Below are 24,632 nucleotides of genomic sequence, written 5' to 3'. Positions count from 1 at the left end.
ATGAATATGGGAATAGCCTAGCTTCTCCCCTCCCAAGGTCTCAGACTTCTGTCTGATAACTCGAACACCTCAGCCTAGGTATGTTCAGCCGGGGAGAATGAGGGGATAGCGGACGTATCTTCTAGCGTCTCGCTCGTCTCGCTGGACTGGCCGAACTGCTTCTCCGGGATAAAACAAATCAGTTGTCAGGTCCTTTACCGGAAGCTTAGGTACTCTTCCAATATTTCCCTGATTATATCTAAAATGCGTAGATTCTATAGGTCCGGGTGTACAAAATGCCAAGCAACGAAGATGACCGCAGGTGCCGCAGTTACCGCACTTGCTGCACTTACCGCTACCACTCATTTTCCGCGGCAGGATAGATGGATGCCGTCCACGGGTGGATGCCATGGTTACTTTATCCTCTACGAGGGCGTGAATAATTTATGAACGGAGAGTCGTGAGACCCTGTGGGTGCTCAGGATCCCTCTGCTCCCCCCAAGCCCTGTTTCTCTTGCCCCGTACCCGTGGACTTTCACCCTTTGCTTCCTTCCCCTTGTATTCAGCCTTGTAACCACCCCCCACCTCCTCAGACCTTGGAAGGTGATCATTGAGCTTTTTGGGTGACACATTCCAATCAGCAAGGAGATGTGCGAAGGAGCTACTATCATTGCTGGCGGCGGAATCGGCGAGCTTATTCCGTACAACCTTGCAAGACGCACAGAGCTACACCGTTCGAACTAGCAGCGGCACCAATATCTTCATCGTCCAGTTTCGTGGATATGGCAAAGCTCTGAATCCTAACCTCCTAGCCACTATGCAGGAGACCTATGGGCATTTCTTGCCTACCTGCCAACAAGTTACCAGCCAGCTTCCAGCCATTATTGAATAAGCTGAAAAGCCAACTCCCATCACTTTCGCAGGTGGTGATCATGTGGTAATAAATGACTGGGATCTCCTTGAAGATAACATCCATGTCGATATTCAGACAGGAAACCTTGGAATCCTACTGGCGTCATCGATTGGCGGTGCTGAGGTGGGTCCATTTGCCGTGCATTTGTGGGGTCTGGAGAATATTCTGGGTATCTGGAAGACGACTTGCATGGCATTTTACCCACAGCATGATATCCGTCGGTTCTTCTGGAAGACACTCTTAAATGGGATAGGTAATGTGCCTGGGGAAACGAAGCTAGCAAGCACATGGATTCTGGCCCTTCCGTCGTCGCCGGTTTATATGAACTCAATATCAGGGTTGAAATTTTCGCTAACCTAGACATATGCAAAGATTCATGAATATCTTGGTTCTTAATTGAACGACCTCGTCGACCTTGGCCTCTTTGGTATTTTTAAAAACAGGTTCAGATCCATGGACAGCAAACGTACATGTGAAACCTCGGGTTCCCAGCTTCTCTCTCCACTCGGCCCCCTGGTATCTCGATTCAGACCGCTTGCTGCCTGGTTGTAGGTTAATTCACGCCTAGAGGCTAGCACTATCATGCATAATAGCAAATTAGTCTCGCCGTTCAATCCGTTCGCGCCAAGCCATATCCAGGAAATTCCATACATGACGAGGTCCAAAAAAACTTGACCAAACTTTCGGGGGCTCCACTTTTGATGATGTCGATTTTCAGACCGGCGAGATGGTTCCTCCGAGCACAGTATTAAGGTCTGCCACCATCGGCAGGTTATCAACGTAACATCATATTTTGGAATCATTGATTTTTCAAAATGGCAGGATTCGTAACGGCTTTCATGAACCCCTTCAACTATGTTGGTGGAGTCAGCTTCGCCCCCGAGACAGACATACCAAACTTGGCCGGGAAGGTCATATTGGTCACTGGCGGTAAGTAGAGCCCGGCTCGATAGTTTCCGGGAATTGTTATTGCTTTTTGCGGCCTACTGATATATCAAATCAGGAAACGCCGGTCTGGGCAAAGAATCAATTCTCCAACTGATCAAGCACAACCCGAAGAAAGTGTTCCTAGGTGCGCGTTCGGAGTCAAAGGCACAGGAAGCTATCAAATCCTTGAAGTCGTCCGTTCCAAGCGAAGTCGACATCACATGGGTTCCTCTGGATTTGATGTCGAGCAAATCAATCAAGAGTGCCGCTGAACAAGTCAATGCCCAAACCGACCGACTCGACATTCTAATTCTCAACGCCGGTGTGATGGCTCTGCCTCCTGGTGAAACTGAACTCGGCCATGAGATTCAGCTAGGAACAAACCACACCGGCCACTTCCATCTCACCAAGCTCTTATTACCGACCCTGCTCAAGACGGCCGAGCAGCCCGGTGCGGATGTCCGAGTTGTATCGCTCTCGTCGGTTGGGCATAACCTGGCCCCCGCATTCGAAACTATCCTGGATCAAAAGAAGCTGAAGCATGTCAACACCAACACTCGGTACGGTGCTTCAAAAGCGGCCAACATCCTGTTTGCTGCGGAGCTCAGTAGACGGTACCCGTCCATAACGTCGGTTTCGGTTCACCCTGGCGTCATCATGACTGATTTGTATGGGTCGATGAATGAGCGCTCTTCGGTCGCTGCTCTAGGACACAAGGTCATGGGCTGTGTTGGGACATCGGTGTCTCAGGGTGCGTGTAATCAGCTGTGGGCCGCTGCTGGTGCGAAAAAGGAGGAACTTAGGAACGGCGCGTATTACGTGCCAGTCGGGAACCTGAAGTCTCAAAACAAATTCTCGATTGATGAAGATATGGGAAGACGCCTGTGGGAGTGGACTGAGACTGAGCTTCAAAAAGCCAATCTGTGATTGGTCATGTATCAAAGTACTCCCTCTGTTGGAAAGAGCCAGTAGTCCTGCAGTGTGCAAAACTCGTTTGTTTGTTGTCAGGTGACTGGCTTCCTTCCTGTCTTCTTGACTTTTTTCCCGATCAGCTTCGCTCTTTCTTATACTCCGCTCCTTGAGGAAATCTTTGCTGTCTCTTTTGATTTTCGATCTATCTTGGAAGGCGCAGTCGCTCATGTCTTCTTTCTTTGCCATTCATACAATATCATACATCTCAATTTCAGAAAATACGAGTACGGTCCATAGTGTATACTTGTTATGACGTGTTGTATCTCAAACATCAGAAAATAAAAGTACATTGTTGAAAATCGGGAATAGAAGGCCTCATCCTTGCGCAATCTTGATGACAATCTTCCCAAGTCCGCCCTTTCCGCTGTAAACAATCTGGCATCCATCCCGCACCGCCTTCAGATCAGAGAACTGAGCAGTAGTTCCTACAACTGTCCTCAATTTGCCCTCTTCAACATACGTTCTCAGCTCATCCAGATCCTGACCAGTTGATGCCAAGAACATGTATGAATACTCCACACCGTACCGCCGAGCTCGTAGCTTACGAACACAATCCATCATATTGAGCGCTGTCTTGAATACGAACGGAATTGTTGGCTTGTGCGGTAGATCCAGGATCGATGATTCCTGGAGCTGTGTTCCTGACGGCATAGTTGCAACCGATATGATGCATCCGGACTGTGGTTTCATCAGGCTGAGAAACTCCATGGAAGAGCCGACGGTGTCGAAAAGGAAATCAACAGACCCGGCTTCTATCACTTGCCCGGGATTTGATTTTGTGTAGTCAATAACTTTGAAAAAATTAGCTTCTGTCCGAGCAGTGGTTGATCTAGTTGCTTACTTTCATCGACGGTGTCTTCGCCCAAAAGCTCCTTGACTTTTGGGATTTTAGAAGTTGACACAGTGGTAATAACCTTGCCTGCATGAAAGACATTCTTGGCGAGTTGGCACGCGAAGAGTCCTGTTCCGCTCACTATTGATGTATTAGACAAGGTGTCATAATTCTTGGGGGGGGATGGCATACACCCAGCGGGCACAAATACTGTCTTTCCCGCAAGATCTCCGCGATACTTCCTCAGTGCCTGAAGTGCAGTCATCGCAGCCAGAGGTAACGAAGCTGCTTCCTCGAATGACATCGACGGTGGCTTTAGTCCAATGTGATTTTCAGCACATTTGACGAATTCACTACAAGAGCCTGATGGATATGGTCGTCAGCACCTCAAAGCTCCGTGCAGATGATATCTTGATGCTCACCTCGAGAAACCTCTGGCAGTCTGGTATAAACTTCATCTCCGACCTTCACACGGTTCACCCCGGATCCAATCTCTGTGACCACGCCGGCACAGTCATAGCCAATCTTATACGGAAATCTGTTTCATTAACATGAGCACAGTCATGCGGAGTAAAACAAGGGCGGCTCACGTGTCTTTGACTGCCAGCTTGAGCATCCCGTCCGCTTTTTTGACATCAATTGGATTTATACTTGCTGCGTGCACCTTGATGATCACATCTTTGGGATCACTGAGTTCGGGCTTGGCCAGTTCAGAGACTTGGTACCCGGAAGGATCCGAATAGGCAGTGACATTAAGTGACAACATGTCGGGTTTTATCCTCGCTAGCAGCTCTGATCACGATATTTCACAGCAGCAACATGGGTATAAATGGCTGACAAGATTGAGCTGCAGTAACGATCTAGACTCTGGATTGGTTCTTCGTTCGTGATTTGGACCCACATGACGGGTCAACCATCTATCCGATGCCAAATGCAGAATGTTACATGCCTCGGCATTTGTTCCGATGCCCATGAAGAAGTACGCAGTACTCGGAAAGGGTTTTAAGAAAAAAGAAGCAAAAAAAGAATAATCACTGAATGTTTGAGATGATTCATCACCCAGAGCTTTGAAATTTTCGAGAACTCGTTCCTTTCATCAATTTGGGAGGTTGGAATGATCGGCCGGGACGATAATCTTCCCGTCGGTGAGGAAAATCTTCGTTGCAGCTCCATTCCAAGTTCCTATCAATTAATGAGATTTTGAGCTCTGGTCCACGGGTCTTGCTTGAATTTTTCTGGCACACAATTCTAATCAGAGTCTAGATAGAAAGAAATTCCAATTTCATTGATTGTAGTGAGACTAACCTTAGAACCTCCAGGGCTTCAAATAATATATCGGACACCGGGCGGAATGAACTTGGTTACATATATCTCCAAGGCACGCCCACGATCTCAAAATGACCTCGGGACTCGCTGAGCGCATAATTATGACATTGGGAAAATTATGCTTATTACAGCCTCTATGCGTCTTCTTTCTACTTAATAAACCAAGCAACCTTGGGAGACCTTGGGAGTTGTAATGCCAACAAAGGTTGGAAACATCCATGGATTGGAATGCCGGAAGGTACCTACTCCGTACTGACCGGAGAATTCGAGCAACGAGGTATAAAGTCGCAAGAAAACCCCAAGGTTTTACCGAAGAGACTGGTATCCCAAGAAAGCAACCAGAACAGAGCGCAATTCTGCAGGCTGCGAGGCTTCCCTATAGATTATTACGATGTACTAGAAGCCTTGAAGGTACCTTCTCGTCGCAGAGGCCCTTTCGAGATGAGGTAAAAGCATACTATCACTCTGCGGGAAATTGTGCACGTATGAGCCAATCATCGGCGTTCCTTGCGCTGTGTGCTAACTACATGCTTGGCTGCAATCTTGATTCTTGCTACTCCGTAGTCTGTCTGATGCATGCACCAAGGGCCCTAGTAATACGAGCTGTGCATCACGAAAGATAAACCAGACTACAGTGCGGAGTAAAGTGAGCATAAAGAAAACACAGCCCTCCAGTTTACTCCGTATCAACGTGGGAATTGACCACTATGGGAACGTAGCTGTGTGATGTCATGCTCCGTACACTCCCTAGAGTGCAAGCAGGGGAAAAGGGGTTGGGAACTTGGGATCCTCAGGGGCGGGTTGGGGTTGGAGACCTCCCGGGCTGATCATTGCAACTTTAAAAGAACAGCAAGGTCCAGGCAATATTACGAGTGCTGATCATGAAGTGAGCGAGGGGAGCTTGAGCTTGTACCTTGAAGTATGCGCTCATATATTGGCATCGGCCGCGCCGGAGTGGGGCGGACTTTCGAAAGCATCGGGGATATTGAAAGATATTTTTTGCATTTCAAGTGATCAACCATTGACATCTGTAATCTGCACCGCTCTTGTGCTCTTATACTCCGTACTGACACTTGAAGTGGACGCTTCACGCAAATTATACCGGACATTTCCGTGGTAAGAGGATCTCATAAAACTGTTTCACCCGTATTTGTGGCACTTGAGACATTACTAGATTTTGGGGGCCAGTCTACCTGGAACGACTGTTGCAAGAATGCTACAGTCAGTACTCCGCACGGAGAATATTTTACTCGATCTGGTTTATTATTAGCTTCCAAGGGTGAGGTCTTATGTTGGAAGCCTTGATCGCCCTCGACGGTGGCTCAGCCACACAGCCACAGCCACAGCCCTTGGAACCCACTGAACTATTGACTCTCGAAAGCTTCACATCTCAAGTCATACTCCATCCAATTTGCGACGGCATCATAGAACACGTTGAACACGTGGATCGAACAGTCAGATTTGGAATCTTTTCCCCGAAAGCTCCGTACTAGGCGTGTTCGCCACTCCTTGGCGCTCAGAGCTTTGAGCTGTGCCGTCCTCAGCTCAAGTACTCCGTACTCCGTAGCCGACAATGCTCTGATCGGACTGGTGCCCACGGACTACTACTATATCATCGCTTGATATGTACCGCATTCATGCATGTCATCGGGATTACCGGGCGCGGCAGCATTGCAGATTCATTGCAGAATCTACTCCGTACACTTTGCAAGCAAACAACTTGGCGTATGAGCAAAGTTGAACCCTTGATCTAGCAATCTCCGATACGAAGGGAATTTGAAAATGTTGGTCGGGTTTACAATGGGGATGTCAAAGTAGTGGGGAGAGAGGCGACAGCGAGCTGGATGAGACGAGTCGATTCGATTGATCTGACGGTGTTTTGCAGATTTTAGCCTCGGAAGTCCGAAGCCAGCTTCGCGATGAGCTGAGGCTGTCGACCCGAGCAGATCTTTGTTGGACCTTGGCCAGTCTAGTGCCTTTGTATTGGATGTACCATGTACCCCGTAAAAAGTGCCTGAAAGACACCACAGTCTTCACCTTCTGTTGTTGGTTAGTCTCATTTTGCTGAAAGAGTGTCTCACCGATATACACTGCATGGCGCCCCATAGATCGAAGGAAGATTGACGTAATTCCGCAAAAATCAGCTCCGATTGAAATTGGATAAGATAATAATTCAAATGCGACCTATAGTAAATTTCAAACGGCGTGGTACTGGGGTATTTTGGGGGAGCACAAGAGAGGGTGGGATCGAAGTGGAATTGTGGCAGAATCTACGGAGTAGCCCTCGGTTATTCGAACAACGCAGCACTGCAGCGCTACACATTTCCCCCTCAATGGTCCCACACCAATTGGTTTCGCTTGATTCGACAATTATTCGGTACCTGATGTACAGTCCGTTGTACGCGCCCGTCATCCGGGATACGAGGTGCATAATCACAGAACGTTAAACCATTCAGGCACCAGGGGCAAGAACAGAAACACAGAGAAAAACCCAAAAACCCCCTCTCTCAGGAACACAGGGAGTCAGCCACTCGGAAATCAGCAAAGAAAGTCAGTTTGCCCTCGCCAGTTCCACATGGACGATCGCAACCCACACGGGGCCAATCATCATCTAATGGGCCGACGAACGCCCAGCTCAGGGGGCCAAGCACAATGGCTCACAGGGGCTCAATGAGGTCTGAAACACACCAATCGCTTCCTAACCAAGTGACTGGGTCTCTCTCGGGGTTTCGTCCCTTACAGTATTGCGCTACTGCGCGAGGGCCCTCCGCCAGCCCGTTACTGGACCACTTTTTCAGCCACCTCTGGACGTAATTCGATTTCGCTGCGGGCCTCGACTGATCAATCTACAAAAAGGGAATGGGGTTCAGGGCACACAGAGTACATATACTTTCGCCGCTCCCCTTCCTCTTTCTTTCGATCGTGCAAGCCGGGCTTCGTCCAATATCATCGCTTTTTGCTCCGTCGCTGTCGTCGTTTTTCGCTCCCTCTATATATCACAATGTTCCTTCCTTCATTGGTACGTCTATACTTCCCACTGGTTCGCCTCGGCGGCCCACATCTCCACTCCCGCGAACCATTGCTAATTCCGTCTCCAGATCTTGGCTGCTGGCAGCCTGCCAACTCTCATTGCAGCTATCCCCCATGGCTCGCAATCGCACCACAACTTGCACCGTCGCGCCTCGGCTGCGTATGCCGTCATGGGTGGTAACGGCGCTGCCTCCGACGGATGGCCCTCTATGAGCCAATGGAAGGCCTTCGATACTCTGTGAGTCAATCGGTTCCCGCGCATCGTTCCAGGCTAATCAATTATCTACAGCTGGGGCCTCAACGAAATCCTGATCAGCGCTTCTTGCGACAACTCCGACGAGGAAACCGCGGCCATCAAGTCGAGCATCCAGTCAATTGCTGAGGAAACAGGAGTCGACGAGCGATTCATCCTTGCCATTGTCATGCAGGAGAGCAAGGGCTGTGTTCGCGTTCAATCCACCAACAACGGTGTCCAGAACACCGGTCTGATGCAAAGCCACGATGGAACTGGCTCCTGTAACAAGGACGGCAGCAAGACCACCCCCTGCCCCTCCTCCATGATCCACACCATGATCAAGGATGGAACCGCTGGTACCTCAGCTGGTGACGGTCTGCAGCAGTGCTTCGCCGCCCAGAGCGGCGAGGAGGCCGCCAAGTACTACAAGGCCGCTCGTACCTACAACTCCGGCTCTGTCGACGCCTCCGGTAACCTCGGCCAGGGTGGTGCTACTCACTGCTACGCCTCTGACATCGCCAACCGTGTTGGCGGTTGGGCTGGTGATGTGACTGATTGTATCGAGTCCACCATTGGTTCGATCACCAGTGGTCTTGCCGACGCCCTTACCGGTGGATCCGACTCTGGATCCGACTCCAGCTCTGAGTCTAGCTCTTCGTCCGCTGCCGCGCAGCCCACCGAGACCCCAGAGCCCGAGACCTCTTCCGCCGCCCCCGTTGAGACTGCTCAGCCATCCTCCACTGCTCAGCCCTGGACCCCCGAGCCTGCTGCTTCTTCCGCTGCCCCCACTGAGTCTGTCTCCGTGGCCCCTGTCCCTACACAGACCCCCAAGATCAACATGGCCGCCCAGGCTTCCACCCCTACCCCGGCCTGGACTACCAAGTCGGCCCCTGCGCCCACTGCCGAAGCCACATCGTCTGACTCGACTGCTCCTATCTATCCCCAAGCTGCTTCATCCTGTCAGAAGTATGTCACCGTTTCCAGCGGTGACTTCTGCAACAAGGTTGCGGAATCTGTTGGAATCTCGTTCTCTGATCTCCGCAGCTTGAACCCCGGTCTCGACGAGACTTGCTCCGACCTGTGGCTCGGATACCAGTACTGTGTGAAGGCTTAGATATAAGTCTGACCGACCTGTCATTTGTTTTCTGCATTTGTTTTGACACCCAAGATCTCCTGATCTAGCATTTTCATTTCTTCACTGTCCATAGGGCAGTGCCTTTTGTACATAGAGGGAGCTTGCTCTCCAAAACCGGCCATCGATGAATCCGGTATTCATCCATGGCTCTTGACGACGAACGACACAGCGAACCATTTTCAAACCTAAACTTCCAAATCCTTAGTGAATGCGCCCAGTAGCCGAAACCATGCAACTAAGCGTCACATACTGACTATTGCCACCAAAACATTATGAAATCAAACACAGGATAATCGCGCTGATCAATGCTGTGGACGGCGTCGCAAATTTGACGTCAGTCCACGCGCTGGCAGCACCTTAATTTTAAGCTTGTGGAGCTTTACCACAACGACCAATGGGTCGTAACATTGGACCCAAGGATCAGGAGCGGAGAAGCGAATGTTAGCCCGCAGAAACGATTATGTATGACCCACCATGTGTTTCCTGCATGTTCGGCAACTTCTAACCTACGCGCATGTGAGGGCAGGAAGTGGCTGTCCTGTGTTCATGGCCACATTGGAAGGAAACTCAAATGCCTAAAATCAGTGAAAGGAAACCCAAAGCCATCTGAAATACCTTTGAATATCAAAGGTTAAACAGCACATTGTTGAGGCAAAAGATCTTTGTTCTCCTTGGAGCTTGGGCAGTCACAAAGACAACCAGAGTATTATTTGAACGGTTGAAAACCCCATCAATATGAGTATTACTTGAATCACTTTCCATCGCAAAGCTATTTCTTCAACCTTACTACGCTATTCTCTCCCAGATCTATACTTGTCGGCCACCCACAAGAAATCACTATCCCAACAACATTCAAGATGAGTATCGTTCCACCCAGCATGTTTAGGTACAATTTCGGCGGCGAGGCGCTGCCGGAGTATGAGGCCAGTAGCCACGAAGCCACTTACTACGTGACTGTGATCTTTAAGCCTATCCAGGCTTCATGGGATAGTTGTGCTCTGATGAAGTTCATGGTGAAGCAAATTGCGAACGGAAAGGCTTTTGTGACGGAGGAGCCTGTGCAGAATATCTCTCCGCTGTGCATTTCTCTACCTGTTTATGGGTTTGATGATGCAGCAGCTCCTCTGGTACTTGCTAGTGCGCTCTCTGTTGCACGGTCACGGTCACAGGAGATTGAGGCCGGGTTCATCGTGATTGATAAAGATCGTCTCTTTCGCAGTGATTAAACTCCAGGTCTTGGTCTTATGATGTTAGCATAATCTTGAAATACATTTGATATCTTGACATCTATGTTGTAGATCACATTCATTCATACTTTCGCATGTAAAAAGCCAAAGAGGACGCGATGCAGAGGCTTTATTCGACCGCCCGACCGCCATCGCTGCTATATGAAATGGATGCATTCAGGCTCTTCAACACAATTCTGGCAAACAAATGGTTTCTTTTCATTCTTTTCAGTCTCATCTCATCTAGCCATCGTATTGACAGGCTGATTATAGGGGCCGTAACCCACACTGCTCCATGTTAATCTTTCTATGATCTTTGTCAAGTATAGAGTGCAAACAGACAATAATCACCATCATTTCAACTGAAGCTCTCCGCCTTCGATCACCAACCGAACGATTTCTTTGTTTAATCCTTCCCAACGAAGACGTCCTTTGACGAACCAATATCCAAGAGCAAACAAAGTAGTTGCACCAAATATAGGCGCTGCATAGTTCATAGTAGGACCAGTCACTGGTAAAGTAGATGGGAATGCTAGCCATACGGTGACCCAGGCAGTGTACACCATGGCAAAGACATTGACTGGAAGACCCAAGCGCCCCATATTCCAATTTCCCAGAGGTGCGGTATTGACTTGAAAGCGATTATGCACCATGCAGGCAATGGCGATAAAGTAAGAAACAAAAAGGCCAATGGACCCAAGGGCAACAAAGGCCCCGAATGCCGCCGAGCTTGCGATGTTCAAGCATGCGAGAATCATGACCACAATAACCGGGAGCCAGACAGCTCGTATAGGAACGTTGTGCTTTCGGTCGATCTGCAGCCTTGATCAATGGGCCATCTTCAGAACAGAACAAATGACACTTACATATGCAAACCACTGGGGCAAGGCTCCATCGCGAGCCCATGCCCACGTCAATCGTGAGACAGACGCAATACTTGCGAGATTGACTGACAGCGAGATGACCAGTAGGCCGCTCACCATTGCTGTTGCGGCTTTGACAGATCCGGTTGCTTGTCGGCATATCTCGATAATAGGGAAGCCTGACTTCTGCGCTTCTTCCATCGAGCCCATTGTGAATAGCATACAGACCACCATCGCGTATGCCAGAATGCCATTTGTGACGACGGTGTAGAAGATCGATCGTGGAACGGCTTGCTTTGCTCGTCGTACTTCCTCGCTCATATGTACAGCGCCATCGAAGCCTATATCAAACCAATTAGCTTCGCTTTGTGCGTCTTCAATGACAGTGACTCGTGCGCACCAACAAACCCCCATACAGGAGTTAATAACCCAATGTTCCATGCAGGGAAAGTACTCCAACCAGAGCTACTCTGAGTCCGTAGAAACACAAACTCTGGTGTATGTCGAGGTGCTAGACATGCAAAGACCAATAGGAAGACAATTAGCAGGCATATGTGCAAGATTCCTGCCAGCATCTCAATCCAAGGAATGAGCCAAAAGGTGTACATGTTCATCAGCGCCTCAACGGTAAGCATCCCAAAGATAATCAGGGTGAGGTGCCATTGCTTTGGCTCATAGTCTGGGTAGTTCACGCTTGCAAGTCCTTGTATCATAGTCGCAGTAGTGTTGGCCACGCCAGCTAGGGTAGAAATCCATGCAAACCAAGTGATCCACCCTTGAGAGTATTAGCGATAGGAGCGGAAGAATCTCAATTGTAACTCACCTTGCATCCAAGTGATAAATTTCTTCTGACTAGATGGTGCCAAGTAATTTGTCCAGTGGTATTGGGCGCCAGCAATTGGCTGCATAGAGGCCATCTCGGCCAGCGACGCCGATTGAGCCATTGCGCCGCACACCACAATCACGATCCCCCAGGCCAGAGCTTCGGGGCCCCCATTTGTGAGGACGGCGCTCAGGTTACTATGCAATTATCAGGATGCGTATTCGAAAGACAAGAAGAATCACATACAGTGCCTGGGTTTCCCAGCTCGACAGATAAGTAAGTGAGAAGAAGAAAATTTGAGTGAAATTGAAAAGTCGCTGTATGTGGTCAGTTTCACCTTTCAGATGGTCCTCGATACGTACCTTAGGTTTTGCCTGATCTGTGGAACCACTCTTACTCGGGTTGCCATAGGCAATTGAGACATTGGCGACTTGATCGGGTGCAGTCTGTCTGATAGTTCCATTCCCGCCTTTCAAGGGGTGCATCTCATGGTCTTCCATGGTTGGCTTGGAAGAAACCAAAACAAGCACTTGTTAGAGGAGTGAATGGGTGGGTAGATTGGTCCAAAGGTTCGGAGAAGAAAAGAAAAAGCAAAAACAGCGACAAGGCTTCTAGTAACAAAGCCCAACAGGGATCATGCAGGATCCATGTGTGACAGTGGCATGCTCTTGGCTCCGCTCGAGGAGATCGGCGCATGCTGCAGCGCTAGTCCTTAGTCTACGTTTGAGACAGGACTAGAGCATGCACGGTTGTGGAACTTTAGATCAACTAGGATCAGTGTCCGTGGGTGATCGTGCTCGTGTGTCAATGACGCGGAAGATCTAATGATCGACCCATTTAGGCGAGATCTTGGGCACTGCATGTATCTGTCTCGCTTATTCTTTACATATAGTGACCGACTAGCCATGCACCGTGAAGCTCTCTGGCAACCCTCCTTCGACTACCATGTCGCCTAGCCGAGATATTCTCTTGCCACCGCTACTGCCCGTCACTGCAGATGATCATGGTGCTTGGGTGATAGTAGTGAGCACGATCTTACTTATAATTACCATTCTGGCAACAACTGTGACTTTGATATCTCGCATCCGCGTTTTGCGCAAGCTTTCCTGGAGTGATTCAGTCCTGTTTCTGAGCTGCGTAAGTGCAGATTGTGTTCAACTTAGCTTTATTTTGACTAATGGTTCAGTTCATCTTCATTCCTCAAACCGTGTGTATCAATATAGCCAGCTCCCATGGAATCGGGAAACACCGCCATGCATTGAGTGATGCCTCTTTCGAGGTATATAGCAAAGTATGCACCTCCTCAAACTGCGATTCCGCTGCCTAACAATATTAAGACCATTTTCGCCAGTCAACTTCTCGCCGTTCTCGTTTTGGGTTGTTCCAAAGCCGCCGTCGTTCTCCTGGTTCTTTCCTTGCAACCTTTCGAGAAAATTACACTTGCATGCCGAACTATTTTGGGCATGGTTGTTGCTTGGATCTTGGCTTCGCTCGTTGCTCTCGGGACACAGTGCAACCATCCTCAGCCATGGCTCTCCAGCCCTGATAGATGCGTGGATCAACATGCACTGTATATAAGTCTGGGAGCTGTGCATATGCTCCTAGACATGAGTATCATCGCATTGCCGATGACTCTCCTTCACCAAGTCCAGATCATTCAGTGGAAGCGCCATCAGATCTCGGCTCTTTTCGCAATGCGCATTTTGTGAGTCCAGTCTCAGCTAATGATTTAATGCTATGTGGTCTAACTTACCACAGAGTCATGGCTCTTACTATCGCTGGACTACGATCCCTGCCCCCGATCTTCGAATCAAGACCCCCCGACCGACCATGGTATACGGTGATGCCAGCAATTTGGCTCCAGTTGATACTCAGCTCGTCGATCCTCTGCACCTGCATTCCCACATTGAAACGCGTACTCGCCGATCTGCAAACAGGAATGATGGCAGGCACAGTGTCCGATTTCTTCGAACAGTCAGTTTCCGGTCATACCAATACAGGATCCCAGTCGGGATCAAAATCTGGCAGTGGTATTGGGCAGAGATCTCCATCAACTTCCACGCCCCACTCGCGACCCCGGAGGGATTCCATTGGCGTGGAGCGTATGAACAGCCAGACGATCTTGCGAGACCATGCGATTGTGCAGACTACCGACTATGAGGTTCGGTATGAAGGGAGACCAGTCAGGGTTTCGTCTTCGAGTCAGTATGAAAGTGATGCTTTGAGTATCCACATGGTGGATCCAACAGGCACGCGCGGAGGAAGTGATGGATGGCACTAGATATTGTGCGATTCAAAGTTTAGATTAGATTTAGTTTTTGAGCATAATGATATACCCAATCAGCCGATTTCGTCCTCGGCAGTCGCGCATTTTTGGTTTTTTGTTTAAAAAAAGTCTGTTCCCACTCACCCGCCATGACTTAAGCTTATGTCGATCTCGTTTACGCTGGTAGTTTATTGGATCGTTCATTGCCCCTGCACAAGTTCAAAAAGTGGCGTGTCGATCAGATCTGGTCCGCGCATCTGGCCCCAAGTCGTTTCATCTCTCGTTCTAGCAAGTGGGAGGTGAGATTTCCAAGGTTGGACCTACAAGTACATGGCCGAGATCGGGGCTCACTCGTATCTGAATAGATACCTCACTTTAGCCCTCCGATTCTTGGCAAAGTGTGTCCTACCAGATGCACCTTGCGCGTATAGCGTGAAAACAATGGGCAATAATTTCAAGTACGATCGACGGCGCAGCCCCGTGGAGCTGTTGGAAATTGAGCTCTGAGTTCCAGTGGTTAGGCACCATCTCGGAACCTGTCCGTCGGGAACCTTGGAAGTTCAGGTGATTGAAGAATTCGATGACGATCAGTTGAGAGATGACAATCTGATAAAAGACGACAGAGCTGATCATTGTGTTCCGTAAGGGGGGGTTGCCTTGCGAGGTCCCCAGAGTGACGCCTGTCAGTCCCCGTATGTGGGCCCAAGCTTGTACGACTAATTCGTATAGATCTTGAATACCTGAAGTCTTCAGAATGTACAATATATGCACCTTCGAAATTTTCATATCTCTAACAATCCACATTTCCTGCTCGCCTGGGCAAGTTCAATTGCCCATGGAGACTTGTGTCTACGATGAGGCATAGTGACTCACGGTGACCAGTGGGGCCTGTGGCGGTCGCAGCCGCCACTTAAAAAAGACGAGATATCTGCTGTGCTCCAGGGCTTCAGTCTCGCTTTGCATGCGCAAGATGTCGCACACTCTCGATGTGTTTGGCCAAGCACCTGGTCTTTACAAGCTGTATACCCAGCTATGCTCTATTTATTCCATCGCGGACGCGTCGTCTCATAAAGCTATCATCAATACTTTGACAAACGGACTTGACCGCTTGGCGCACAACTTTCCATGGCTTACCGGTCAGGTTGTCAACGAGGGAGTAGGGAATGGTGATACAGGTGTCTTCAAGATAACTCCAGCCCGTCAGATCCAACTCGTGGTGAAAGACCTACGATCTGACCCCTCGGCACCGACGATGAACAGTCTTCGCCAGGCCAAGTACCCGTTCACCATGCTTGACGAAAAGGTCATTGCTCCTCGTACGACACTCAATCTACCGAGTAACTCCGATACTGCGTCGGAGTCAGCATTGGTCTTTTGTGTTCAGGCCAATTTCATCGAGGGCGGTCTGATGCTCACCACCGTCACCCAGCATAATGTCATGGACATGACGGGCCACGAATTCGTGATGAATTTGCTATCCAAGGCATGCAATAACGAACCTTTTACCGCGCAGGAGCTCGCGCTTGGAAACATGGACCGCAGTCGTGCTATCCCGCTATTAGACCCTTCGTACACCCCGGGCCCTGAGCTTGCCCACCAGATTGTGAAACCCCCAAGCGTCGATGAAACTGCCTCGGGTCCTACGATAGCCAAAGCGACTTGGGCTTACATTGAGTTTTCCGAGATGCAACTATCCGCCCTCAAATCGTTAGCTACAAAGTCACTTCCGCTTTCCACCAACTTTGTCTCTACGGATGACGCCGTCAGTGCTTTCGTTTGGCAGTGCATTGCCCGGGCTCGGGCCTCGCGCCTTAAGGCAGATGCTCCCGCCATGCTTGCGCGTGCTGTTGACGTTCGACAGCTCCTTGGAATGCCGAAAGAGTACCCAGGCCTTGTTCAGGCTATGACGTACAACACCGATCCGGTTCAAAAGGTAGCCGATGAGCCTTTGGGTGTCATCGCAGCCCAGCTTCGGTCCCAGCTTGACCCCAAAACCAATGACTTGGCATTTAATACCCGTGCCCTTGCTACGTTCCTCCATCGTTCAAAGGACAAGACCAAGGCCTCGGTGACTGCATCGGTGGACGTTTCGTCGGACTTCATGTTGAGCTCTTGGTCAAAAATTAGCTGCTATGAACAGGATTTTGGACTCGGGTTAGGGAAGCCTGAAGCTGTTCGAAGGCCACATTTCACTCCGTTTGAAGGACTGGGATATCTGATGCCTCGATCTCCGGCGGGTGAGCTGCCCGTCGCCATTTGTCTGAGGGATGAAGATTGGGCCCGAGTCAAGGCTGATGAGTATTTTGTAAAATATGCCACTTATATTGGATAGAATTATGAGGTCCATAATGTATATAGAAATCGAGAAGAGAGATAGATCGAGACGTTGCATCCGCACCGCGCCGATCAGAGTCTCCGCATTCCGCCTCCACATTTGGGAATCCCCTTCAGCTCCGCAGCTCCTCACTTCAGCACTTCCCTGGATTGATTCATTTCTGCACTTCGACACCTCTACAGCACCTCACTTAAGTTTTCTGTTCAAAAATCTGTACGGCGTGTCCCCGATCTTTCATTTCACGTCTCAGACATCATTCTCCAACTATGGGTGGGGAGGTTCCATTTCGCCCCGCTCCGCCAGCTATACCCCAGCTAGCGGAGCGCCCGGTCGGCCAACGAATTAACAAACTCTACACCGATCGCCTGAAGCAGTTCACATCAGAGGGTCAGTACGAAGGCCAAAACCTCATTTCCAAATACTGGGAGGCCACAAACTCGGACGAAGACCACGTCAAGCTCTCTGTTTATTCCGTTCCGAACTTGGAGAGACCGACCTTCGAAGATGCGACCTCCCAGGAATTCAAACCAACCCACATCGGAGCTTCATTCGGCCCCAGTTGGTCCACACATTGGTTCCGTATTCGTCTCACGGTTCCTAAGGATATGCTGAAGCGAGAACATTTGGAGTTTCATTGGGATGCCAACAATGAAGGGCTGGTGTGGACGGAGGATGGTCGGCCGCTTCAGGGTCTGACTGGCGGTGGAGAACGTACAGAGTTTATTCTTCCCAAGGAATGGCTCGATGGCAAAGAGCACACATTTTACATCGAAATGGCTTGCAATGGAATGTTTGGCAATGCTCCTGGTGGGGATTCCATTCAACCGCCAAACCCCGACAAGTACTTCACACTTAGTACTGCACGTATCACGGCTGTGAATCTTGCTGCTCGAGCGCTCTTCTATGATTTCTGGATCATTGGGGATGCTGCACGAGAATTCCCAGGCGAGTCGTGGGAGGCGCACGAAGCCAATGTTGTGGCGAATTCAATGATCGACGCCTTCATTGCTGGCAATGGAAGCAACGAGTCTATCAACGAGGCACGCAAGCTTGCAAAGAAATATCTTGGAGACAAGGTAGACTCAGCAGATGTCTATAATACAGACACGCAGCCCATTGTGTACGCCATCGGTCATTGCCACATAGATACTTGCTGGCTATGGCCCTGGGCCGAGACAAAGCGAAAGGTAGCACGATCCTGGTCAAATCAATGTGATTTGATGGAGCGTTACCCTGAGCATCGGTTTGCGTGCTCCCAGGCTCAACAGTTCAAATGGCTGAAGCAGTACTACCCATCTGTTTTCGATCGCGTGAAGCGTTGGGTAAAGAAAGGCAACTTCCAGCCGATCGGCGGAAGCTGGGTTGAGCACGATACGAACATGCCGAGTGGCGAGTCACTTGTCAGGCAGTTCTTGTATGGACAGCGATTCTTCGAGGCCAACTTCGGCAAGCGCTGCACTACTTTCTGGTTGCCTGACACCTTTGGTTATTCCACCCAAATCCCACAGATATCCCGTCTCGCTGGTATGCCGCGCTTCTTTACTCAAAAGCTCAGCTGGAACAACATCAACAATTTCCCGCATACTACTTTCCAATGGGTAGCACTTGACGGAAGCCAAGTATTGTGCCACATGGCTCCCTCAGAAACCTATACCGCCGAAGCTCACTTCGGGGATGTCAAGCGCAGTGTCACTCAGCACAAGTCGCTGGATACAGAAAAGTCGTCCTTGCTGGTCTTCGGAAAGGGAGATGGAGGTGGTGGCCCAACCTTCGGACACCTTGAGAAACTCCGACGTTGCCGTGGCTTAAGTGACCAGGTTGGCTCACTTCCGCGAGTGAAGATGGGCGAGTCGGTTGACGACTTTTTCGCAAAGCTCGAGGCTAAGGCGACCTCCGGTACCGATTTCGCTACCTGGTACGGCGAGCTTTACTTCGAGCTGCATCGAGGTACATACACAACCCAGGCAAACAATAAGCGAAACAACCGCAAGGTCGAGTTCTTTTTGCGCGAAATCGAGCTTCTTGCTACCCTCGCTACTGTTCATCCCACTGCCGGTGGATATAAATATCCCAAGAAGGAGATTGATCAAATGTGGGAAGGGACCCTGCTTTGCCAGTTCCATGATTGCTTGCCTGGGAGCTCCATTGAGATGTGCTATGACGACTCTGACAAGCTTTATGCTGAAATCTTTGAGATTGGAACCAAGCTGCGCAAAGACGCTCTGGAGGCTTTAGGCATCACAGGCCGAGGCGGCGGCATGGCCACCCTCAACACTTTGCCATGGTCCCGGTCAGAGATTGTTCGCATCCCTGAAACAATCACTAAATCAGGAGAAAGCAACTATGCCATGGTCAATGGAGCAACTGGTTTGATGCCGTTGGGTCGGATTGACTTCAACGCGAAACATCAAGCCAGTGTATCAGTCAACGAGGTGAAACCTGGTGTCTTCCGTCTGGAGAACGGCAAGCTCAAGATAAATGTCGAGAATGGCGTAATAACCTCTCTGTATGATGTTGATGCCGATAGAGAGGTCGTTGCGAAGGATCAGAAAGCCGGACAGCTGGTTATCTTCGATGACAAACCTCTTTACTGGCAAGCATGGGATGTCGAAGTATTCCACCTTGAATCACGAAAGGAACTTCACGGCGGCAAGACGACGATTGTTGAAAACGATCCTCACCGTGCCAGCGTTGAGACCTTGACAAAGATCAGCGACAAGAGCTGGATCAAAACCACAATCAGCCTATCCGCATCTGTTTCCGATGAGCCATCTTACGTCGAGCTGGAGAGCGAGGTTGAATGGCAGGAGACTATGAAGTTCCTCAAGGTGGAATTCCCTGTCGATATCGTCAACACCGAGGCCTCCTACGAGACACAGTACGGTATCATCAAGCGTCCAACCCACTATAACACAAGGTATGTGCCCCGGATCTTCAAACTGACATACAGTACTGACGCACTCACAGCTGGGACATGGCCAAGTTCGAAGTCTGCTGCCACAAATGGGCAGATCTCTCTGAGAATGGATACGGAGTCTCAATTCTCAACGACTCCAAGTACGGCTTTGCGACATGCGGCAACCTCATGCGTCTCTCGTTGCTTCGCGCCCCGAAGGCTCCCGATGCACACGCTGACATGGGCCGCCACAAGATCCGCTATGCCATTCTGCCTCACGCCGGCGCTCTTGATGACCGGACGGTCCGCGCCGGATTCAACTTCAATAACCCCCTCGTCGTTGAGCCTGCCGGTCCTAATGTATTGGCTGCCAACGCTCTGTTTAAGTCTTTGGCTATTCATGGCGCGCCCTCGTTGATTCTCGATGTAATCAAGCGTGGCGAGGATGATGCCGATGTGTCTTATGATGGGGTTCCCACTCGTCCTGGCAAGAGCGTGATTCTTCGAGCCTACGAGTCGCTAGGTGGCAAAGCTCGTGGATCTATCGAAACCACGCTGCCGGTCAAGAAAGCTTTCAAGTGTAACATCCTTGAGGATGATGAGCACCCTGGTTTGGATATCAAGACTGTCAACGGTGGTTCGTCCATCAAGATTGAGTTGAGGGCTTTCGAGGTTGCGACCTTCCGACTCCAACTGTGAACGCCGTTGATGCATGGTTTCGATTTCAGCTTTCGTATAATTCTTTTACCTTATCTCTTATTAACACAGAAACATATGAAACTAGTCAATATCAGAGCCATTCGCGATGATCCAAACCTAGTAGTCGTTCCGTAAATCAATTGGAATGTGTGATATGCGCCAATTGCTGTAATCTGTTCAAATCGTGATGTACATGATATCTCATCAGGAGAAACCTCAGCTTCCCGCTTCATTTCCCGCGACGCCCGTGGCTCTTCCGTGAACCAAATGTAAAGATCGAGAAACCAACTCCAGACTCCACAAGAGTAAATTAAATGCGCAACGGCTCGGCAACGAGCCAGAAACCCGAAAAAGGCTCAATCTCTTCCATAGCTGATCTTCAAACGCTTAACAGGAGGCTTGTCATCGTCTAAAACCAGTCAGCATTTTGTTCAATGGCTAGAGCGTATGCGGGAAGGGGTATCCGTACCGTTTTTCGTTGACAAATTTCCACCTGGTGTGGATGCCGGTGTTGCTGCGTGCGAGGGCGTAGTTTGAGCAGAAGAGGGTCCAGGAGAGTCCTGAATTGTCATCAATATCATTCTCCATCATCCATCATATGAGCGGTCTTAGGTTTCCTTCATACATACCATCATGAAACTTGCCGAGCTCCGCGAGAAAACCCGGTCTGATTCTGTGACTGCAGCCTTTCGCCTTGATCCAGCAGCGCCTCCACCAAGTCCTAGCCCCGAAGCACCAAGACTGGACCCGCTCGATGAGCCTTTGATGTAGTTGTCGAAGCCCTTGATGATGTTGCCGGCGGTGGTTTCTTCGAGGTAGGATTGTTCGAAGCGGAAAATTTGATCTTCGAGTTGAGCCTGGGGATATGGTTAGCTACAATTCGAGAGTATTGGAGGTCGATGAAGGGTCTTCTGGTGTTCGCGCGTAGAACGAAAACTAGCAACGAACCCAGTAACGCGACTCACCATGCTCTTGTCCATTAAGCGCTTTTTCTGTAGTGTGTCTCTGAGTTCTCGGCGCAATTTCTCATAGTATGGGAGCCCGCGACTGGTAGCATTCTGGTCTGCGGGCGCATTCGGGGCCCCTGCTCCTGCTGCTGTGCCGGGTGTGGGTGCCGCTGCTCCATTTGTTGGTGGCGCTGGTTGAGCAGGCGCGGTTTCGGCCATTGTGGAGGTATTCGAGGTTGATGGTATGAGGAATCACGGTTTTATGGTCGGTCGCATATACAAACCGGACGAATGAGGAGCGAGAGGTGTGGAAGCTGTAGAATCAACGACCGCGTTTGGAGATCAAGAGTTCCGGCAGATCTTATCTAAGTTTGCAGTGTTTGCATTCCCCTCTTTGTCGTCATCTGTTTGTTGTCTTTCGTATCACCTCGCCCTTTACAGCCTGCGAGATTATTTGGGTGACTATCGAAGCTTCAGTGTGTCGTCGCCTTGCGTTATTTAATATTTGACTCGTCCCTGCTATCTAACATGGATCACTCGATGCATATGGCCATGGGCCACGGTGATATGGGCCATGGTGGTATGGACCACGGCGACATGGACATGGGAGGGAAGTGCAGTATGAATGTGAGATATTATATGTCCCCAGACCTGCTGTAGCTTGGCAATCACTAATCATAATACGCTGCACTATAGATGCTTTTCAACTGGTCCTCAGAAAACCTATGCATTATCTTTCGCAGCTGGCGTATAACCGGCCCTGTTTCCTTCTTCTTTTCCCTCGTGGCTATTGTGATTCTTACTGCAGGCTACGAGGGAATTCGGTCAATTACCCGGAAGTACGAAGCTGCCCACGCACAGCGCTTAAGTACATTCGTGGGCACTGTCAATACAGGTGGTAAGTGATCCTTGTTTCGTGGCTTGGGTACGCATCAAGGATGCCGCATTCCCTGTCTCTTCTGGGGTGCTCAGCTTGATGCGGAGAACATGGTGGGAAGGTGTTTTAATCTGGTCGAGCAAGCTTCTCATTGATGCCTCGGCTCTCTGCAGACAATGAGATCGCCGACCCTATCATTGCGAGCGGCCTGGCCAACGCCATCCATCACACTCACGACGAAGGCTCACCACTGCTTGTAGGAAGGGACAACAAAGCGGCACTGGCTCGCAAAGGCAAGGTCACTATGGCGGCTCTATATGCCATCCAGGTCTTCTATAGTTTCTTCATCATGTGCGTATTGGTTGACAATCCTGTATGCGTGCTTGGCTTGCTCACTTGCTATTGATAGGCTTCTTTTCATGACATACAACGGCCCTGTCATGATTGCGGTTGCAGTGGGTGCATTTTTCGGATACCTTGCTTTCTCCGAGGGAACTCCGGCAAGCAAGACGATCGCCTGCCACTGAGGGATATGTTGATGGACGTTGACGAATCTGCAGAGATGCAGGTCAGAAGGGCAAGGAATTGCATCTCATATTCGGGCCTCCTTTAGCTTTGTAATCGTCGTTATTTAGTCGTTGGTATTGAATGTCTTGGGGACAAAGCACAAATCCAACTGGCAATTTCGGTAGCGTGATCATAGTCCAGTTTGCAAAATAGCTCATGGGACTTCAATATCACTCCCGTCGTCTCCGAATCCAAAACTGAACCCACCTGCCGTTTCTTGTCCATCCGGCGTGTCCTCTGTCTTGCCATGAACGATATCCTCCCATTTGCGCTTCTTGCTATCATTCTTTTGCTGTAGCTCCTGCCAGGCCTGTTCCAAGAGCTCGGGATAAGACTCGCGCATGCCGGTCACAAATCGATCAAGTGGATTGACCACATTTTTTTTGAACCCAGATACTTGATCTGGCTTATTGGACAGGAAATCCAAGGCAGCACCTAAATGACCCCGAGGAATGAAGTTCTGCGTGATAGCGATCGACGGCTCAAGATTGACCACCAAATGCCACCACCCAGAGGGAACGTGTAGAATCTCACCCTCGCCACAGATACCTTCAACGCAGCCCGGAGTCCTCCGTGCCTCGGCGTGGAATCCTAGTAGCCATTCGGCGATGCTCAGTGGTGAAGTCACTTCGCTCTGATCATCCGACACAAACACACCCGGGGGAGGGGCCTGTTTTGTGCCAGAGGGAAACATGATCCAATACTTCGGCCCACGTAGCACAGCATTCCAGGCGCTGGTGGCATTTGGGTCTTTATGAAATTTGCTGCCAGACCTCTCGGGTCCTATGATCAACCATTGGTGATCGGGGCGGTCATCTCCGAGCACGGAGAAGAAATCTTCGGCGAAGCAAGATGGTGGCCAGTAAGATGCATCTGGTGTAGTCTCGGGAGATCCGACTGAAAGCCCCATTTTGGAAACGAAGGAACGGTCGAATAGGTAGAGCGGGCTCTCATCGGAGTTGTCCGCCATGTAGTCGCCATAAGTGCGCATTGCCCAATCCACGGCTTCTGCACGGAACTTGGTCGGACCATACTTTGCAAGCAATGAACCGACTGACCAGTTCTTGTATGCTGGCCAGGCTTTAACGGGTTCAGTCAAGATAAAAGGCTTGTCGGTCCATTTGGCTTGAAACTCCTCGGGTGATAGGTCTGGAAGTCGAGGTATCTGGTTCCGTGCAGGAATTTTGAAAACATAAGGGCTCAATGAGATATGTGCGCAGTTGAATGGTCGGTATAGAGAATCAGAGAACAGCTGAGAGCAATCCACTACCGGGGTTTTGGAGGCAGGGATGTTCAGATATGTCGAACGCCAGGTTCCACGCCAGGTAAAATCATCTCTTGGGTTCCTGCATTGGAGCTTAGTACGAGTCCTCTTGAATTCATGGAAATGTCATTTCATTATGTATTCTGACCCCTTCGGGCCATTGGAACTATATGTTGTGATCTGGGCCGTGGCTTACCGAACAAACAGCGCCTTCCACAATTCTTCAGCGCGAGTGAATGCATAAAAAGCCTTGCACGTTCGCCCAAAGCTGAGCAGACTAGGCCCGTCGAGAGATTCCAGCAACACTAGAATCAGCTCATCTGGTAGATGTTGAAAGGTTCCAGTAGCATTGCGAAGGCTCCAGGTGGCCAACAAAGCGTTCCCGCTTGGCTTGACACCTAGGGGATGAGATGGAATTGCCTCTTTTGTTGGGTCTGCATCCTGGGGATGAATGGGCAAAGATGTGATGTCAGGCATGATCTGGGCCTTAGGGCTTCAAAAAGGATTTTAGTGGGCTGAT

At 49.9% G+C, this 24,632-nt stretch overlaps 11 protein-coding genes across 11 annotated transcripts; 7 read left to right on the top strand and 4 right to left on the bottom strand.

The window, feature by feature from the left end:
- Positions 1-1,707: 1,707 nt before the first annotated feature.
- N7506_004924 (uncharacterized protein) lies at positions 1,708-2,746 on the top strand (the record flags this gene model as incomplete). The annotated part of the gene is made up of 2 exons (XM_056954218.1): positions 1,708-1,822; positions 1,896-2,746. 2 exons carry the CDS (start codon positions 1,708-1,710, stop codon positions 2,744-2,746), a joined length of 966 nt encoding a protein of 321 aa, XP_056813107.1.
- A 360-nt stretch (positions 2,747-3,106) lies between these two features.
- N7506_004923 (NADP-dependent oxidoreductase) lies at positions 3,107-4,389 on the bottom strand (the record flags this gene model as incomplete). Its single annotated transcript, XM_056954217.1, has 5 exons — positions 3,107-3,582; positions 3,633-3,764; positions 3,816-3,986; positions 4,046-4,161; positions 4,214-4,389. 5 exons carry the CDS (start codon positions 4,387-4,389, stop codon positions 3,107-3,109), a joined length of 1,071 nt encoding a protein of 356 aa, XP_056813106.1.
- Positions 4,390-7,950: 3,561 nt separating this feature from the next.
- N7506_004922 (Peptidoglycan-binding Lysin subgroup) lies at positions 7,951-9,328 on the top strand (the record flags this gene model as incomplete). Its single annotated transcript, XM_056954216.1, has 3 exons — positions 7,951-7,968; positions 8,048-8,217; positions 8,269-9,328. The coding sequence occupies 3 exons, from the start codon at positions 7,951-7,953 to the stop codon at positions 9,326-9,328; spliced, it is 1,248 nt and encodes a 415-aa protein (XP_056813105.1).
- Positions 9,329-10,206: 878 nt separating this feature from the next.
- N7506_004921 (uncharacterized protein) lies at positions 10,207-10,575 on the top strand (the record flags this gene model as incomplete). The annotated part of the gene is made up of 1 exon (XM_056954215.1): positions 10,207-10,575. One exon carries the CDS (start codon positions 10,207-10,209, stop codon positions 10,573-10,575), a length of 369 nt encoding a protein of 122 aa, XP_056813104.1.
- Positions 10,576-10,928: 353 nt separating this feature from the next.
- Positions 10,929-12,761, bottom strand: N7506_004920 (uncharacterized protein; the record flags this gene model as incomplete). Its single annotated transcript, XM_056954214.1, has 5 exons — positions 10,929-11,390; positions 11,442-11,779; positions 11,839-12,213; positions 12,262-12,458; positions 12,508-12,761. The coding sequence occupies 5 exons, from the start codon at positions 12,759-12,761 to the stop codon at positions 10,929-10,931; spliced, it is 1,626 nt and encodes a 541-aa protein (XP_056813103.1).
- Positions 12,762-13,164: 403 nt separating this feature from the next.
- On the top strand, positions 13,165-14,542 carry N7506_004919 (uncharacterized protein; the record flags this gene model as incomplete). Its single annotated transcript, XM_056954213.1, has 4 exons — positions 13,165-13,398; positions 13,448-13,540; positions 13,599-13,966; positions 14,020-14,542. Coding segments are annotated over 4 exons (1,218 nt in total), but the record flags the coding sequence as incomplete, so codon positions are not given.
- Positions 14,543-15,497: 955 nt separating this feature from the next.
- N7506_004918 (Transferase) lies at positions 15,498-16,859 on the top strand (the record flags this gene model as incomplete). Its single annotated transcript, XM_056954212.1, has 1 exon — positions 15,498-16,859. One exon carries the CDS (start codon positions 15,498-15,500, stop codon positions 16,857-16,859), a length of 1,362 nt encoding a protein of 453 aa, XP_056813101.1.
- A 269-nt stretch (positions 16,860-17,128) lies between these two features.
- On the top strand, positions 17,129-20,457 carry ams1 (alpha-mannosidase; the record flags this gene model as incomplete). Its single annotated transcript, XM_056954211.1, has 2 exons — positions 17,129-19,779; positions 19,830-20,457. 2 exons carry the CDS (start codon positions 17,129-17,131, stop codon positions 20,455-20,457), a joined length of 3,279 nt encoding a protein of 1,092 aa, XP_056813100.1.
- Positions 20,458-20,813: 356 nt separating this feature from the next.
- On the bottom strand, positions 20,814-21,623 carry N7506_004916 (chromatin modification-related protein EAF6/MEAF6; the record flags this gene model as incomplete). The annotated part of the gene is made up of 4 exons (XM_056954210.1): positions 20,814-20,866; positions 20,927-21,017; positions 21,087-21,314; positions 21,423-21,623. The coding sequence occupies 4 exons, from the start codon at positions 21,621-21,623 to the stop codon at positions 20,814-20,816; spliced, it is 573 nt and encodes a 190-aa protein (XP_056813099.1).
- Positions 21,624-21,932: 309 nt separating this feature from the next.
- On the top strand, positions 21,933-22,808 carry N7506_004915 (low-affinity Cu transporter; the record flags this gene model as incomplete). The annotated part of the gene is made up of 4 exons (XM_056954209.1): positions 21,933-22,031; positions 22,101-22,302; positions 22,455-22,632; positions 22,691-22,808. 4 exons carry the CDS (start codon positions 21,933-21,935, stop codon positions 22,806-22,808), a joined length of 597 nt encoding a protein of 198 aa, XP_056813098.1.
- Positions 22,809-23,002: 194 nt separating this feature from the next.
- On the bottom strand, positions 23,003-24,589 carry N7506_004914 (putative F-box and JmjC domain protein; the record flags this gene model as incomplete). Its single annotated transcript, XM_056954208.1, has 2 exons — positions 23,003-24,218; positions 24,309-24,589. The coding sequence occupies 2 exons, from the start codon at positions 24,587-24,589 to the stop codon at positions 23,003-23,005; spliced, it is 1,497 nt and encodes a 498-aa protein (XP_056813097.1).
- Positions 24,590-24,632: the final 43 nt, after the last annotated feature.

This window comes from Penicillium brevicompactum (assembly GCF_028827555.1).
Source record: "Penicillium brevicompactum strain IBT 35665 chromosome Unknown utg000003l_segment0_segment0, whole genome shotgun sequence".
In the NCBI taxonomy this organism is placed as follows: Eukaryota; Fungi; Ascomycota; class Eurotiomycetes; order Eurotiales; family Aspergillaceae; genus Penicillium; species Penicillium brevicompactum.
The sequence above is the reverse complement of the archived record's forward strand: the minus strand, read 5'-3'. Positions and strand labels throughout refer to the sequence as shown.